The sequence below is a fragment of the Chiloscyllium plagiosum genome, chromosome 11 (assembly GCF_004010195.1).
Source record: "Chiloscyllium plagiosum isolate BGI_BamShark_2017 chromosome 11, ASM401019v2, whole genome shotgun sequence".
NCBI lineage: Eukaryota > Metazoa > Chordata > Chondrichthyes > Orectolobiformes > Hemiscylliidae > Chiloscyllium > Chiloscyllium plagiosum.
The window spans coordinates 75,747,522-75,765,911 of record NC_057720.1 but is presented as its reverse complement, the minus strand read 5'-3'; the positions used below and the strand labels follow the sequence as shown (position 1 = coordinate 75,765,911).

General features: G+C 40.5%; 1 protein-coding gene across 1 annotated transcript in view; it reads left to right on the top strand.

Annotated features, from left to right (window-relative positions):
* Window positions 1-12,605: 12,605 nt before the first annotated feature.
* LOC122554580 (regulator of G-protein signaling 5-like) overlaps window positions 12,606-18,390 on the top strand; it is a 46,850-nt gene continuing 41,065 nt past the window's right edge. The window contains exon 1 of the mRNA XM_043699841.1: window positions 12,606-12,728. Coding sequence (XP_043555776.1) covers window positions 12,685-12,728 — 44 coding nt within the window. The 5' untranslated portion in view covers window positions 12,606-12,684. The remainder of the gene's footprint in view (window positions 12,729-18,390) is intronic.

Sequence of the window (18,390 nt, the reverse complement as noted above, 5' to 3'; positions counted from 1 at the left end):
ATGCCAATGCAAACACGCTCGATTGTAGGGCAGGCTTGCTCCATCTCATCTGGGATTGTATCTAGATGCAGTAGGAGGGTGAGGAGGAAGCTTGCCCTCTGAGGACACACAGATGACAATGCATTGTAAAGACATTCTTACATTTGGACATACATCTTCACTTTTCAATATCAGTTTTGTGAGCAACTATCATTGTAGCTACAGTACAAGAATAAAAGGAAAGAGCACAATTATCATTAGTGCAACACAATGTTCTCATCCTGTCTAAGAGGTAGCTACTCTTTCCATACAATGCACATTTGGGATTGAAAGAGGGAGCATCGGATGCTTGTGAAGGCATCCACCAGTTTTTAACCATAACTTTCATTCATTACAGGAAAAGCATAAAACAATCAAACAATGAAATTGCACTTGCAGGTGGGATTGCATACCGTAATAATGGCCTCAGCAATATCAAAATGCTAACCTTACAAACACTTGAAGATGACTTCCTGTGATTCAGTTCCATTGAACGAGGCTCACGAAGAAGTTCTGCCTCTGTTGCCTTCGCCAGCTAATGCTGAAAAGACTGTTCCTTCTGAAGAAAGTCCTCATGTTCTTACTTGGTATGATGCTGCAGCTCTCAAAGATCCTCATTAACTATCACGTAGCCTCAGTGCATCGTCCAGTTGTCTGGAGTGGAGATTCCAAAGCTCATTCAATGTCTTCTCTCTAAACGATACTATAATGGATATGACCTGCATGGGAAAGTGATGTGGAGGAAACATCTTATAGCACTTATTGGCCTGAGTGGAAGAAGATGTTGTGTTGCAGATCCTCTGCGAACATGGCATCGTGATCTGACTGCCCCTCTAAATATAGTATAAGCTCCATTGTCCCTCCCTCATCTGCACAGCACTGCATGGAAGACAAATGACTGGAGCTCTTCTGCACCTTCGCTGCATCATGAAGACTTTAATAGCTGGAAATTCCACAATTAGAAGGCTGCTTCACAACTGATGTGGGTCCTAGCTACCAGCTCATGTGTTTCTCATCCAGTAATGTGGAGCGTACCCTGAAACGTTGGGGTGCTCACAAGGTGGAGTCTTGGAGGAGCAGGAGGTGATTTTCAGCTACCCTCCCTGACTCTTTTGGCAATTGTCACCACCTATATCTCTCCACCATATTAAAGGACAACAAACTACTTATAAAGGAGGCCAGGTTCGGTCCTGATGTGATGTAAATCCCTGCAAGTAGGACCATTGCCTCTCACTAGCAAGATTCTCATCCCACTGTTCAAACGCTGAGTGTAAAATCAGATGATGTTTTCTCGACTCCAAGAATCTAATTTCCCAAATCTTGCCATGTTTTCCCAAGGGATGCATCAATATCCGTGTTGTTCAGGGGCTGGGAGAATTCCAGACCTCATCTTCCACTTTCTCCTTTCTGTACTATAGCTATGTTATGTGAGTCCGTTGTGCAGTATTGTAGAGAAGTTATTACTTTGAACAGGTAAGCATTATCCTAAAGATAGCACAAAGAGGATTTTTGTATGGTCACATTAATCTAAATATCACCAATACTGCAAAACAACTTTCATTGACATAGCATTGTTAACATTGTAATTGTACTGAGGTGCTTCACCGGAGCATTGTAAATCAAAATTTGGTACCTAACAACAGGAGGAAATATTAAGACAAGTAACCATATGTTTGGCCAAACAGGCAGTTTTAGGGAGAGTCTTATAGAAAGGAGAATCGACGTTTCGGGCATAAGCCCTTCGTCAGGAATGAGGAAGGTGTGCCAAGCAGGCTAAGATAAAAGGTAGGGAGGAGGGACTTGGTGGAGGGGAGTTGGGAATGCGATACGTGGAAGGAGGTTAAGGTGAGGGTGATAGGCCAGAGTGGGGGTGGGGGCGGAGAGGTCGGGAAGAAGATTGCAGGTCAAGAAGGCGGTGCCGAGTCCGAGGGTTGGGGCTGAGATAAGGTGGGGAGAGGGGAAATGAGGAAGCTGGAGAAATCTGCATCATCCCTTGAGGTTTGAGGGTTCCTGGGCGGAAGATGAGGCGCTCTTCCTCCAGGCATCATGTTTCCATGGTCTGGTGATGGAGGAGGCCAAGGAGCTGCATGCCCTTGGCAGAGTGGGAGGGGGAGTTAAAGTGTTCAGCCACAGGGTGGTTGGGTTGGTTGGTTGTGGGTGTCCCAGAGGTGTTCTCTGAAATATTCCGCAAGTAGGCGGCCTGTCTCCCCAATGTAGAGGAGCAACCCTATGCAGACACAGGGAAAATGTGCAAACACAACAAACACAATTATCCAAGGGTTGAATAGAACTCAAGTCCCTGGTGCTGTGAGACAGTAATGCTAATCACTGAGCCACCATGCCACCCTTGTGAGGTGATGTCAAAAGATTTATGGCAAAGAAGTTTCAGTGCTCAGGTCCAAGGTAGTTAAAGTCAATATTGCAGTGAGGAAAATCATATGTGGTACTATTAAACTCAAGATCCTTGCTACGGTTTTTGAGATTTTCCAAATGATCTTTCTTTGTCCCCCAACTGGTTTTACATTTTCCAAGTAGTATTGTTTATGATTAATCTAATGAGATGGGAAGGCATCAGAATAAACAGAATAAGACAATGCATTTGGTTCCATCAATGAACTGTTTTTAAAATAATAAGTCTCAATGGTGCTAGAATTTAATGCCTGCACTTTAGACAAGTTTGGTGGCAGGAAGGAATCAAGCTGGAGGGTGGTACGTGAGTACCTTACCACTTTCCAGCTTCTGCCAAAGTTCAGTCAGACCATTCCCATTCTTCCACTAACTGATGCCCTTAGGTAAGGAGCTAATGCTTGTTATATATTACAAAACCTCACCATTGTAAGCATGGGATATATTATGCCCGTGTCCAGCAGAAGTACCTGAAATTGGCATTAGTCTGAGTTCCTAATACCAAGGGAAGGATGTCCATACAAAGTCTTCGGCAGAAGGAAGGCTCGTTCTTGATGACAGTAATAACAATATTATGTACATCTTAATAGCTAGTGACATTTCATCTGAATTATGTGATTGTTTCTTATGAGACATCAGGCTGGACACATTACTGTTAATTGCATGGATTCAGCACATTAAGTAACCTGAACTGACTGCTAACAAACATTGGTTACCTGCTTGCAAAAATAGTCCTTTGTACCTTAAATAGCAGAGCTTACCTTATGATGCCAGCCAACCCCACTGGCACCATCTGCCCCATACAACAATGTTCACTTAAGGGCCTCACCCTAATGTTAATCCAGAAGTGGGCAGTCCTGTACCAGGCATGGGGCCTGTATAGAAAGCACTGGCAGTTTGCTTTCGGGCTTCTGGTGAGGGAGCTGGGTTCTTCAGTGTCAGGGACCCAAAGCCTGATTGAAGAATTGGAAAGGAGGCGATCTTACAGAGAGCCAACCTTGCTACCAACACCCTCATGCTCAGCTTCCATGACCCTTTCTTGGGGCCTTCTTTCTACTATCACTCAGTTGTTGACGTTGGTTCCAACGCTGATTTTAGGCCTCATCCATATAATGCCAATAAACCTCTTTGACACTGATGAACATTGAGATCTGCAAGCTTCTGATTGGCCAGCAACTGTAAGTGGATGGGACTTCCACTTCCAGGGACCTTGATCAGGCATGACTTGATAGGGCATCCCTGAAAAAGAAGATACGTCTCTTAATAGCTCTTCATCAAGTGGCTGAGATCCTGGTTACTTCCACTGTATGGCTGTGGATGTCGCTTAATATGTAATCAGTATTACTTCCATTGTCTCAGCCTAGTAAGAACTATATTTATCAAGCATCATATAGACTGATGTAGATGCTTAAGTGAGGCAACTGTTGGTTGGAAGATAGGATGGAATTTACATTGTAGATCACTAATATGATCATGTTGATGATGAACAGCCAACAGATTAACCACTTGCAAACCAAATATGCACAATATAGATTCATCATAGAAATCATAAGATCACAAGACCATGTGATACAGGAACAGAAGTAGACCATTAAGCCCATTGAGTCTGCTCCACCATTCAATGAGTTCATGGCTGATTTGACAATGCTAAAGGCTGCCTTTATGCCTTTACCCTACTAATTTTGAGTCCCTTATTAATAAAAAATATCTGTCTATCTCAACCTCGAAGATTCTCAATGTTCCAGTTTTGATAGCCCTGTGAAGTTAAGAATTTCACAGATTCACCACTCTATGAGCGAAAAAAAATCTTCCTAATCTCTGTTTTAAATTCCTTTCTCTGAGATTATGTCCTAGACTCTTCCATAAGTGGAAGCAATGTCTTTGCATTTGAGGCTGTCAATCCCCTGAAGAATTTTATATGTTTCAATAAAGATCATTCTCATTGTCCTAAACTCCAATGAGTACAAGCCCAATCTATTCAACCCTACCTCATTAAGATAATCCCTCCATACCCGAATCAACTTAATACACCTTGTCTGGACTGCCTCCAATGTCAATATATCTTTCCTTACATTAGGGAAGTAAAACAGTACACTGTGTTTCAGCTGTGGTCTCTTCAGTGCTTTTATAGCTTTCACAGGGTATCACTATTTTTATGCTCTTTTATATTTCCTTTTGAAATAAAAGCCAACGTTCCATTTGCCCTCTCTATTCTCTGATGGACTTGTGTGCTAGCCTTTTGTGACTTCTACAAAAGGACTCCTAAATCCCTCTATTCTGTAACAACTGATCAATTTCAAAAGACTTATCAGTCTTTAGCCCCAGCTGTTTACCTAGTAGTTTTTCTCTATCGGTTGTTATTATGCTTATTTTCTCCCCACCATTAGCTCTTGATAATTGTGTACTTTTGTAATGCTATTAACGTCCTCTACCTTCAACGTTGGTGCAAAGTATTTGCTCAAGTCCCGTGCCATCTATTTGCTCTGATGTGGAGGTGCCAGTGTTGGACTGGGGTGGACAAAGTTAAAAATCACACAACACTAGGTTATAGTCCAACAGGTTTATTTGGAAGCAGTAGCTTGCAGAGCACTGCTCCTTCATCAGGTAGCTATGGAAGAGGATCATATGATACAGAATTTAGAGTAAAACATCACAGTGTTCTGCAACTGAAATGATATATTGAACAAACCTAGATTGCTGTTAAGTCTTTCATCTTTTAAATGGGTTGCAGATTTTGGTTCATTAATATGTAAATCTCAGAACTTCTTGTAAGTTACGTTCTCGAGATAACTTAATGTTTTATAAAAAAAGGTGACATCTCAGCACAGACAATGCATTAAAGGTGCGAGCTTAGAATCTGTCTGTATACCGATCTTGAGTCAGACCGGTTCTATTTCCAAAGTAATAGTTTATAAAATGTTATATGGATTGATTGCCTGCATTGACTACCTGCAGGTTGTGTGCATTTTGAGCAAAAATAGAATGTATCTGCAAATACAATTCTGCAAATGCAAATTCACCCCGTAGACGTGTGTGTGTGTGCACGCGCGCATGTAAGGGAGAGAGAGTGTGAGTATATGCATGTGAGTGTAGGTGCTCATGAGAGAGCGCGTGTTTGTGTGTGCTTGGTAGAGTGTGTGCATGAGTGTGATGGAATATAAGCCTGTAAGAGGGTGTGTGTGTTGGTGTGAGTGTAGGGGGTGTATGCATGTGTGCCTGAGAGAGAATCTGTGTATGGGAGAGCGTCTGCATGAGTGTGTGAGTATGTAAGTGTGTGTGCTTGTATGTGTGTGTGAGAGTGTATAGCATAGTGGGTCACCTGTAGTGTGACATGAACCCAAGGTCCCGGTTGAGGCCATCCCCATGAGAACCGAACTTGGCTATCAGCCTCTGCTCGACCACTCAATACCTGTTGCATATCCCAAAGTCCACCTTGGAGGATGGTCACCTGAAGGTCTAAGGCCGAATGTCTCTGACCACTGAAGTGTTCCCCAACTGGGAGAGAACACTCCTGGCTGACAATTGTTGCACAAAGGTGTCCAATCATCCGTTGTAGTGTCTGCTTGGTCCCGCCAACGTACCATGCCTCGGCATTGTTGCCTGCAGCGTATGAGATAGACAATGTTTATGAGTCACATGAGTACCTGCCGTGTACATGGTGGGTGGTGTCCCCACCTGTAATGGTGGTATCCATGTCGCCACTCTGACATGTCTTGCAGTAGTTGATGTGACAGGATTGTACGGTGTTGTGGTTGTTGTCATCCTGAAGGCTGGACAATTTTCTGCAAACAATGGCCTGTTTAAGGCTTTGTAGTTGTTTAAAGGCAAGAAATGGAGGTGTAGGGAAGGTCTCGGCGAGATGCTCATCCTCATCGATAATGTGTTGCAGGCTGCGAAGAACACTGTGTAGTTTCTCTGCTCCTGAGAAGTATTGACAAAGAAGGGTACAATATGAGTTGCATCCCATGTCTGTCTCCTGAGGTGGTTATTGTAGTTGTTTAAAGGCAAGAAATGGAGGTGTAGGGAAGGTCTCGGCGAGATGCTCATCCTCATCGATAATGTGTTGCAGGCTGCGAAGAACGCTGTGTAGTTTCTCTGCTCCTGAGAAGTATTGACAAAGAAGGGTACCATCCCAGTTGCATCCCATGTCTGTCTCCTGAGGTGGTTATTACCATTTCTCGCTGTGGCACGTCGAAATTGGCGATCAATGAGTTGAGCATCGTACCCTGTCATTATGAAGGTGTCCTTCAACACCTTCAGGTGTCCGTCACGATTCTCCTCATCTGAACAGATCATGTGTATGCGTAGGGCTTCTCCACAGGGGATGGCTGTTTTAATACGTTAAGGGTGAAAGCTAGAGAAGTGAAGAAGTGCAATGTTATCCATGGGTTGGCGGTACAGTGAAGTACTGAGGTAACCGTCCTTGATGGACATGTTGTGTGTCCAAGAATGAGACAGATACTAAAGAGTAGCCCATGGTAAGTCTGATGGTTGGATGAAACTTGTTGATATCATTGTGCCATTGTTTCAGTGTCTCCTCACCATGGGTCCAGAGGAAGAAAATGTCATCCATATATCTGGTGTATAGTGCTGGTTGGAAGTCCTGTGCAGCAAAGAAGTCTTGTTCAAACTTGTGCATGAAACTGTTGGCATATTGGGGTGCAAGTCTGGTCCCCAAGGCTTTGCTTATCATTATTATTTCCCCAGTTTCCTTTTCTAAGGGACATATGCTCACTATTGCCCTTCTCTTCCTTTTTACATAGTTAAAGAAGCTCTTACTATCTATTTTTATGATAGTTGCTAGTTTGACCTGATAGGATGTTTTCTCCACCTTTGTTTTTTTGGGCATACCAAAGCATCTTGCTGCCCATAACTGCTATCCATCTCCTGGGATTTTCTAAGGTATTTAAGAAATCACTCACATCTCAAAGCTCATTTCAATTATAATATGAATCACTGGGGCTTTATATCCAGATAGATATGCTGATTAGCTTTCCTTGAGACCTCAACTCTCTATCTTAGGTATACATAGGCAGTTTAAAGCACAACTATTTACAACCTAGCACTCTTAACATTTTTCTGGGACTTTCAAAACTCACCACATATCTACTATTAGCAACAGCCTACTGTCATTGTCTCCAAGTGTAAACAATTTCTTCCCAGTGAAATAATTTGAAACCCCTTTAATCTTTAACAACCAAACCTCCTGATCTTGCTGCTGTGCAGACTTCAGAACAGGTCAATTGATCCCAATCACTTTACCTTAAATTCAACACACAGTCTCAAAACATTATAATCTTGTAAATCTCATAACTGTAACAATATACCACACATCAATTTCCAATCAATCAGCTTTTCTGGATATGGTGTATTTACTTCTCTGTCATGTCCTTGTCTGCTTCTATTTAGTAAGTATCTAAGGACATTTCCTTTGATAGTGAGTTCCATAAATTAACAACTCTTTGAATTTTAAAAAATCGCTTTGTTTTCAAATGTTCACTTTAAAAACAGATGAGGATAATGGCTAGGGAATCAATATCAGAATGACCACTAGGCTGAGAAGGAGAATCATAGACCTGATCGAGGGAAATTGGTGGATAACAGCAAATATTTATAAGAGGAACCTAAGAGAAACACTCCTGTATCTCCCGGCTTACGTGCAGTGCTATAGAAACTACTTACATGCTGAAATAGGAACAGAAAATGGTAGATCTGTTGCACAACTCAGGCAGCATCTTTAGAGAGGACAACAGAATTAACCTTTCAAGTTTTCATCTTTCATCAGAATTTTGATTATTTTAAGCCAAGAATTAAAACTCTAATAACAAAGTTACTGTTAAAGAAATGTCTTTGTAATAAATGTAGAATATACATTTCAAGAGTTACATATTCACCTTGGCGATGATACATATCTATTCTACATGCTTTGTCTAACAAAATCAACCACACCACGCAGTTAATATGGTGACTCATGAGAAACTACTTTAGCACTCATGAAGTTCGACCTCCCTGCATTTCCAATGAAAAATGAACAGCACAGTCTCCATCCAAAGAGATAAAACAAAATTAGGCTGTAGTCCGCATCTATATTAAATTGTAAGCTGTGCTCAGATGGTTAATTGATGCACTGTTACTTTAAAGAATGCACAGTCATCTTGGAAAGAACTTCTTGTTTCTAGGATTGTTTTCTACTTGGAAAAACAGGATGTTCTTGCAGGGCGTCACAGCATTTAAACTTTCGGAATCTCATCTCCAGTACAATTACATTTTTAATCCAGATGATAACTGTGGGGGGGAGGGGTCCAGCAATTTCTATGGTAGACAGATGGACGCCCAAGTAGGAGGTCATGAGGTTCAAGACCAAGTCCCGCCTTACATTGTCTGCTCTTAATCACTTGGAGAAGCAAAGCTCTTTTCAACTTCTATCATGAACTTTCTTGTTACATAAGAGAGTTACAGAAAAGAATTGTTTCATCTCCAGCCTGAAGCTAATTGTGACTTTTTTACAGTCCTTCACATCTAGTCAAATCTGTTCTGCCAGCCAACCAACCCAAATGGGAATTGAATTCATGACATAACTTTATTTAAAGTATTCAAATATGACCACTCCACATAATTGCAATGATATCCTTGTGGAATTAAAATAAGACTCTTTAAATAATTATGCCCCAGTTTTAGCACACACAGTTTAAACAGAAACATTGGGCTGATGTTTCCCAGCTGCTAAATGGGAAAAATGAGATTTCAACACTGAGCAAAAGGAAGTCAACTGTGTAAACAAGGTTTGAATTGCGAGACAAGGCACTTATTGACATACATTTATACCATTTTTTTCCTACTTCACTAATGTAGAGTTTCCTATTGTTCCACATAACACTGAGAAGTCCGATGTGGACAATTCTCTACATAAAACTCAGAGCAGGTAGCTGGTGGTTCCAGGTTGGCAATGACCTGCTCACTGATGCTCAGTTTGGGTTCCACCAGGGCCACTCAGCTCCTGGCATCATCTCAACCTTGTTTTAAACATGGACAGAAGAGTGAATTCCAGAATTGAGGTGAGGTGTGAGTGACTGTCCTTGACATCAAGGCCGCATTTAACCAAATTTGGTAATAGGAGCCTGAGCAAAACCAGAGTTAACGGCCATCAGAGAAAAACACTCTCCTCTGATTGGAGTGGCAAATAGCACAAAGGGAGGATGGGTGGAAGGGATCAATAATCTCAGGCTGAGGATATATTTGCAGGAGTCCCTCGGGTGAATGTCCTCAGACCAGTCATTTTCAGCTGTTTCATCAATGACCTCCCATCGATCATAAGGTCAGAAGTGGGGGTGTTCACCGATAAGTGCAAAACGTTCAGCACCATTCATGATCCCCTCAGATACTGAAGCAGTCCACGTTCAAATACAGCAAGACCTGAACAATATCCAGATTTATGCTAACACATGGTAAGTAACATTCAAATCATACAAATGCCAGGCAATGACCATCTCATCAAAAGATAATCTAAGAATTGCCCCTTGACCATTCAATGGCACCACCATCACTGAATTCTTCACAAGAATCTGAATTAGACTAGCCATATAAATATTGTGACCACAAGAGTAGATCAAAGGCTAGGAATCCTGGCATATCTGACTCACCTCCTGACTCCCCAAAGCCTGTCCATCATCTACAAATCAGGAATATGATGGAATACTCCTCACTTGCTTAATGAGTGCATCTCCAACAACATCCAAAACATCATTCAGAACAAAACTGTCCACTTTATTGGTGCCGCATCTACAATCACTAATTTCCCTCTGCACTAATACTCAGTAGTGGCTGTGTACTATCTACAAAACATGCTGCAGAAATTCACCAAGGCTCCTTTGACAGCAACTTGCAAACCTCTGATCACTTCAGTCTACAATGAGGTGGGCAGCAGACACATGGGAACACCACAATTTCCAATTTCTCCAAATGACTCACCATCCTGACTTTAAAAATATCACAATATCACCATCATTGTCGCTGGGTCAAAATCCTGGATCTTCCTTCTCAATGGCATTGTAGGCCAGGACTGCAGAACTGGACTATAGCAGTTCCAGAAATCAACTCATTTCCACCATCTCAAGGGCAATAAATGTTGGCCCAGCTGGAAAAGATGTTGTTCCTCCAGCTTATGTTGAGTTTTATTGGAACACTGTAGCAAGTATGAGAGCAAGATGGTTTGTTGAACTGGCAAGCAACTGAGATGATGAGGTCATTCCTACAGACAGAATGGAGGCTTTCCACAAAGTAGTCTCCCAGTCTGTGCTTGTCCTTCCCTATGTAAAGGAGAACAAATTGTGAGCAGGGGACAATGCAGTAAACTATATTGAAAGAAGTGCAAGTGAAATGCTGCTTCATCTGGTAAGTGTATTTGGGACCTTGAGAATTGTGGAGATGAACAGGCAAGTGTTACACCTTGTGCGATTGAATGGGAATGTACCATGGGAAGAGAGGAAGTGTTAGAAGTGGTGGAGGAGTGGACCGGTACCACAGAGGGAATGGTCCCAGTAGAACGTTGACAAGGGAAGATGTGTTTAGTGTTGGCATCCTGCAGGAGGTATTAGAAATGGCAAAGGATGCTCCTTCAAATGTAGATACTGTTAGAGAGGAAAATTAGGACAAAAGCAAAGCCCATTGCTATTCTGGGAAGGACGGGAAGGAGTGAAGAGTGAAATGTAGTGCTGATAAAGGGACATACTGTTGTAGTCTGGTGTGGCAATCTCTATCTTGTAGAATCTGAGCTCCAACTCTCAGTCTTCCTCCATCTCCTGGAGTTAAGGAACAGAGTGGCGTGGAAACCAAAAACAATGACTTCAGTCTTCCCAATATTTAGGTGGAGGAAATCTCAACTCATGTGAAACTGGATGTCAGATAACTAGTCTGACAATTTAGAGAGAGTAGATAAGCTAAAGGAAAGAGAGAGATTTACCTCAGCAGGATGTTGATAGACACCTGAATCTATAAATGAAAGGCAATATTTCAGAACAAAAGAAATCACATTATCATCACTTGTTAAGAGACTGATTGTGTGAATGGGAAGATGAGCTTGATTCTACATTTCTCCTATTTTTAATGAATTACCTTTTGGTCCAATTAAGTGGGAGAAGGCCAAGTTGGAGCACATCTGTTCAGAAATTTAAAAGGTGAAACACTGTTACAAAAACACATTTAGTAAAAAGGAATAACAGCAAATTTTACAACATTGTTCAGTATACATTCCAAAACATTGTTCAGCATACATTCCAAAACATTTTCCACTGGAAAATAAAGTTTTGAAATGAAGTTTGTAAAGTAACCATTTTACACTCTAGTGTACATCTCTGCAATATTCAAATACATCTCTGCAGCACAGAGATGAGAATCTCAGTATCATGAGCCCCAACTCTACCCTGTCAAAATCTATAATGAAAGGAACTACAAACATTCCAGCATCCATTCTACTCAACCACTGTAAAAACTGGGGGAAAAACTCTTTTTTTTGTTGTTTTTGCTGTACTCTGCTAAGCAGCAGATGTTACTGATAACTGTTCTGATGAAGGGCTGCACTTACAAAATTAGGTTCTCCCTTCTGTGCTGAATGCTGAACAACTTACTTCTGGCCCACAGCTAGTTAACAACCTGCTCTGAGGATATTGTTGTCTGGGAAAATTCACAAATAATTTTCAAGTTACAACTTCCTTTGCCATCAACGCATTTTGTCTACCACATACAAGTTGTCTGGTTTCAGCATGCCTTCTTTGTCTTTGGAAATTCTTTCAGCAGTTTGCTTTCATTAGCATGGAAAAACTCATTGTTTAGTGCTTTTTTAAATTCAAAGTATGCAGATCATTAAGTACAGTAGATTTATGCTGAAGATCTGTTTAGACAAAGCAAAATGAACATGTTACAAGAATTAAGTCAGCTTAAGACTTCACTCTATGAAATGTTACAGACATCTGCGAATAGTTTTTCTACAGGGAAGATATGTTTTTTTTTTATGGAGCACTGATTGACCTTTCTATGCACACTGCTGGAGGCTGTAGTCTGCAGATCCCTCCTTAGAGTGAGGCACTCATGCGATCCCTGGACTATAATCACTTTTGAAAGATTTAATTGGCTGACCAGCCAGCGTCACTCAAGGGAGGAAAGTCTGTATATAATCTACATGGCACAGCAGCAAGCAGCAGAAGAAGCTCAAGTTCAGAGCAATTTTATCTTGCTGAGAGACACCAAAGCAAAGGAGCTGCCAAAATGTGCAAAGGATTGGCTGCATTACCAGCAACATGCCTCGAAAGGTGAGCAAATTAACTACAACACTGGCTTAAGTTATTGACCAAGAATTTAATTTATTTATATCCATGTTCTAGTACTTCATTTTTGAATTGTTGTGAATGGTATGCTTTAATTTTTCATAAATTAGCTAGAATCTGGGACTTATACAAAACAATATCCAGAACTTAACTCTTTTTGTAAGTTTATCATTATTGTATTTAAATATCTGTAACTATGGCAAGTCATATATTGCATCAAATGGCTTGTTGTCTTTCAGATTTTAGCACTTTTATTGCCTTGCATTTTAAATACAACAGTCTCAGACTTAGACAACAATTTATTGTGTGTAAAATCAAGCAATTTGTTGCATTGGGTCTGATTGCTTATCTGGAGCCCAGTACAAAGTAAGTTGATCCACTGGGGAAAAGCATGCATTAAATTTAGGTGATGGGGAGTAAAGATCAACAAATTGGATCCAGCCAAGTAAAGTGTATAATTAATCATCACTTACAAAATGCAACTCCCACCTGAGATTAGTATAATTCTGTTTCTTTTGTCAAAACTGTTATGGAACATATCTTGAAATTAGGTATATGTACATCTTAACAGAGGCACAAGGATCCATTGATGACCAGTAAATATTAATTGAGCAGAACTTGTTCTGAAAAGGAGTTATGTGCTTTTCAATCTAAGATCAAATCTGATGAATGAGAATCTGTAGCTTGTGCTTTCTACATTTTCTGTGCAATTGCCTGTTTGATCCATCTTCTATGGAAAAACTATATCTTCAGCTACTTCATAAAATGTTTATTTGATTACAGTCCAATGTTTTCTTCTCCCTACTTCACTTCAACTTCTAATATAATTACATTTACACCACTGTAATAGTCTATGCCACCACATTTGGAAGAAATAGTATCTGAGTCATAGTCAGCCAGCATGGAAACAGACCCTTGAACCAACTAGTCCACTCTGACCATGTTCCTAAACTAAACTAGTCCCACCTGCCTGCATTTGGCCCATTTCCCTCCAAACCTTTCTGATTCATGTACTTATCCAAATGTCTTTTAAATTTGTATTTGTAGATTCATCCACTACTACTTCTAGTAGTTCATTCCACTCACTTTGTGTGAAGTGATTACTCCTCATGTCCTTTTTAAAAACACTCTCCTCTCACCTTAAAAATATGCCCCCTACATTTGAACTCCCCCACCATAGAGAAAAAATCTTTTACTATTCACTTTTTTTTATACTTCTCATGATTTTAGAAATCTCTAAGGTCATCCCTCCTCCTACCCTCCAGTGAAAGAAAGTCTCAGTCTATCCAGCTTATTTTTTTTATATAACTCAAACCCCCACTCCCAGCAACATCCTGGAAAACCTTTTCTGAACCCTCTCCATTTTAGTAATATCCTTCTTATACCTCATATCGTCATCACCTATCAGGTGGGATTGTAATTCAGGACAAAAGGTCAATCAATTAGACAAATATGTTCAGAAAACTAGGAGAAAAGTTAATGTAAATGATATGATATCAGATTATCACTCGCATGAAAATTCAGGAGCAATGTATTATTGGGAACTGAACTGATATTTCAGCCAATCTCACCAAGTTTTAATTAACCCTCTCAGCTATCTGTTAATTCAATTAAGTGTCGATGGTACTCAGGTGACAGGTACTAAATATAACACAAGTTCTAATTCAGATGTGTGTGATGTGCTGTTTAAACATCCAAGGATTTTTGGGCTCTTGTGGTGTAGTGGTAGTGTCCCTACCTCTGACCCAGGAGACCACAGTTTAAGCTCTACTGACTTCAGAGGTATATAATAACATCCTGGATAGGTGGTTTTTAAAAAAAACTGAGTTGGGCTCTTCACTTCATTGACTTAAACACTGCTGATTTTGAGGGAGATTTTAAAATAAAACAGCAGTCATGTTGCACTGCTCCTGGTGCTGATTAGGTGAACATTTAACTTGTAACACTGATTAGGTGGTTAAGGAAAAAAAAAATCCAGACTTGTGTGATAGGTGGTTTTTAAAAAAAACTGAGTTGGGCTCTTCACTTCATTGACTTAAACACTGCTGATTTTGAGGGAGATTTTAAAATAAAACAGCAGTCAGGTTGCACTGCTCCTGGTGCTGATTAGGTGAACATTTAACTTGTAACACTGATTTGGTGGTTAAGGAAAAAAAAAATCCAGACTTGTGTCAGAGCATCTCTAAAAAGAATACCAAAGTTTAATGTACCTATTTCTGAACCAGGATGTCTGGGCTCCAGTCCCAACTGATCACTAAGCAGCCTGAAAGAGGATTTTTAATACACAGCATGTGTCGCAGAAAATAAAAGCTTTGACTTTAAACAAAGTCAAAATGCTAGGGTAGAGAGCTTTCGAACCTGAGAGCAATCAATAAATTAGTGAAAAACTGAATTAAGTCAAACTACTTAATGTGGATAAGTCACCCAGTCTGATTGAGATGCAGAGCAGGAAAATCGACTTTTTGGGCAAAAGCCCTACTTCCTGATCAAAGATTTTTGCCTGAAATGTCGAGTGTCCTGCTTCCCGAAGCTGCCTGACCTGCTGTGCCTTTCCAACACCACACTTATGACTCTAATCTCTAGCATCTGCAGTACTCACTTTCGCCTGATTGAGATGCACTCTAATCTGCTGAGGGATATGAGCAGAAATTGCAGATGTGCTAACTATAATCTTCCAATCCAGTCATTTTAATGTAGATAATAGGAAAGCTTTTAAAAAAACCATGATCTGGAACAAAATGAACACGTATTGTCCATCAGGGATTTGTTAAGGGCAAATAATATTTGACACATTTAGAACACACCTCAGGCCACCCCAGCTGCTGCACTATCCTAATAATTTTTGTCAATCGCTCATTAGAACGGCTCATCACTACTTCCTGCAGTATTGCATCATAATGTACAGTTTGTTTGAATTGTGCAAGATGTTTGTCTTTCAGATTCCACTGTTCTGCTGGGTTGATGACTTCTAGAGTATGGTGCTCATGTTAATTTGGAAAGTTTCACAATTTATATTTGAATCCTCAACTCTTTTCATAACGATATGCTGCTCTGGACAGCATGTTACCAATGAACATCTATTTCCTTTACTTAGTCTGATCTTGAGATGATATCTCTGCAAAGTAACATTCTTTGCAGATGCTTTAAACCAAATAAAAGTAAGTTGAGGAAGATACATTGAAGTAGCTTATGGTAGGACACTACTGTAACTTTCTCTCCCAAAAAGGTATTGATGAAAATGCTCACAATAAGAGGCAATACCAGGCACACTTTTATGTAGCCTTGTTCAGTTTGTACTAAATATCCTGGATACAAATGTAACTGCTCGATCCTTGCTGCAAAGTACTTTCTCAGTGACATTCCCATGCAAGGTGATTTTCACCCTAATATCTCAGTACCTCTGCATTGTTATTGTTGCTAACTGTTTGATTCTGGGGAAAAGCTGCTTCTTAGTCATGTCCCGATAACACACTACATCATTTGCAAGAGCTTGCTTGGAGGCTCACATTCCAATGATAAATCAACCAAGAACTTTGCGAAATATTTCACACATTGTGAAATATTGTGACACAATTTGTTATATCCATTGATCAATGCACCTCTGCTACAGCTCTCTCCTTGTCAGGATCTGGGTAGAGTCTCTTGTCAGTATACAGCCTGTGATAGCTTGGTTCTCGTTTGATCTAGCGTTGTAAGAAAATTGTGTAATAGCCGTGCCATTTAAAATAATGGGACCAGAATCCCATTATAGCCAATACAGGTAAGGAAAGTTCAGTCTACAAATAGTGTAAATCCTTCAATCATGTTAAAGTCAATTTGTGTTGAAGAAAGACATGATATAACAGAACTGACTGTATTTGACTTCAGAATTCTTCAATTGTATCTTTTTTTTTGTTCAGTTTCATCTGGTGAGCTCTCTCCAGCAGTCAAACAAAATTCTGATTGTAATCTGCAATGGTTTCTTTCATTTTTGTCTCCAAGACCATAGACTAGCAGATCATCTACAGTAGCTTCCAATCAGGGAAGGTAAATAACGATCTCTGTAGTGGTTGTAATGAATCAGCCAGGTGGTTGTCATAGAGTATGAATTCCCTGATTTTGGAGCTGTTAATCTGGTCCAGTCAGGAAGTCCTGGCTCGCAGATACAAATAGAAGTGTTGCTGTCTTGTCATATGTGAAACTGGGATTTGAGGTTTGTCCTCGTCTCTCTGTAAACTGGTTGAATGGTAGGGTTTGGGGCCTGGCTTTGCTGCTCCTCTCTCTTGTAAAATTGATTGTATACAACTGTAAATGTTAACTGTTTTCCTTTTTATTTTGTAAACTTTTGTAATTTTTAAAATAAAATTTAAAAAAAAAACAAGCAGTGTTGGAGGATTTTTAACTAGGTTAAGATGAGTGGCAGTGGTATGCAACTTTTGTTTAACATTTAATGAGATGCTGAGTGACTGTTTTGTATATGAGATTAATGATGTAACCATGCAAAAGTGCCTCATGCTGAAGCCCAACTGGACTTCAAATAGGCACTATAAATGACTTTATTAGAAAATGCAGCAATAGAGCATATGTGTTGCAGGGTATGCTGATGGAAGTGGACACCCCCGCCAGTCTGACCGAGCTTGGGGAACATCACTTGATTGAAGGCAATTGCACTGCCTCACTCCAGGACATATCCTGAATAGAGGGACTCGAGGTCAGTCCATAATAAAATCTCAAAACCAAAGCAAGGTTCAACCAAACGGTTAAAATTTCATCTGGATCTGGGCCAGCAAGCCACTGTAGTTACTGCCAGCATGTGGACCCAAGACAGCAAAAGAATCCCACTAGACCGAGACTAAGAGCACTCATAGTCCAGTAGCTGGGAGAGTGCACACCCTGGAAAGTCCACAACTTCAAATTCAGAACAATTAAATTTCTTAGCAAGGTCCAAGTCAGAACCAGACAAAATAAGTGTCTGGTTAAATGGTCACCTGGTTCTAATGGAGGTCGATAGCAGCAAGGCCATTTTAGTGATCGCAGAACCAGTCTTTAACAAAATCTGCTCTAGACCACCAACCCTTACACTCTAGTGAGACCTCAGCTAGACTAGGAACATATACTGAGGAATTGTTACAGACTAAGGGTACAACTCCAGTTCAGGTCTTTATGAGAAGCAACAGTTTGTTATCACTGATATTCGTAAAAGGCTTGGGGCCCAAGCCAGAGGGGGTGAAATTGGTTGAAAAAGATTCACTTTGATTGGCTCGTCATTTTTCAATTCAAAAATGGCTGGCTGAGTGAAGTCCTAATTAAAGATCTGGAAGTACTTCAGAAAGCTCTAGGGACAATCAAAGGATCCAAGGCCAACTTGCATACTGACCAGGAAGGAATTCCATAAAGAAGGCCTGCCGTGTGCCATTTGCCTTACAGGCAAAGATCAGAAGGCTGGAAAGAGGAGTCATCAAACCATTTTGTGGAATGGCAGCACCAGTTGTACTGGTTGTAAAGCCCGATGGGTCGACTAATTTTTCCTAGGGATTTTAAACAAATGGTGAATGGCTTTTCACAGCTGGATAGGTACTCAGTGCAATGGATAGAGGATTTATACGGAGAGCTGGCAGAGGGACTGTCATCACAAATCCAGACATGAGCCATGCATATTTCCAATTGC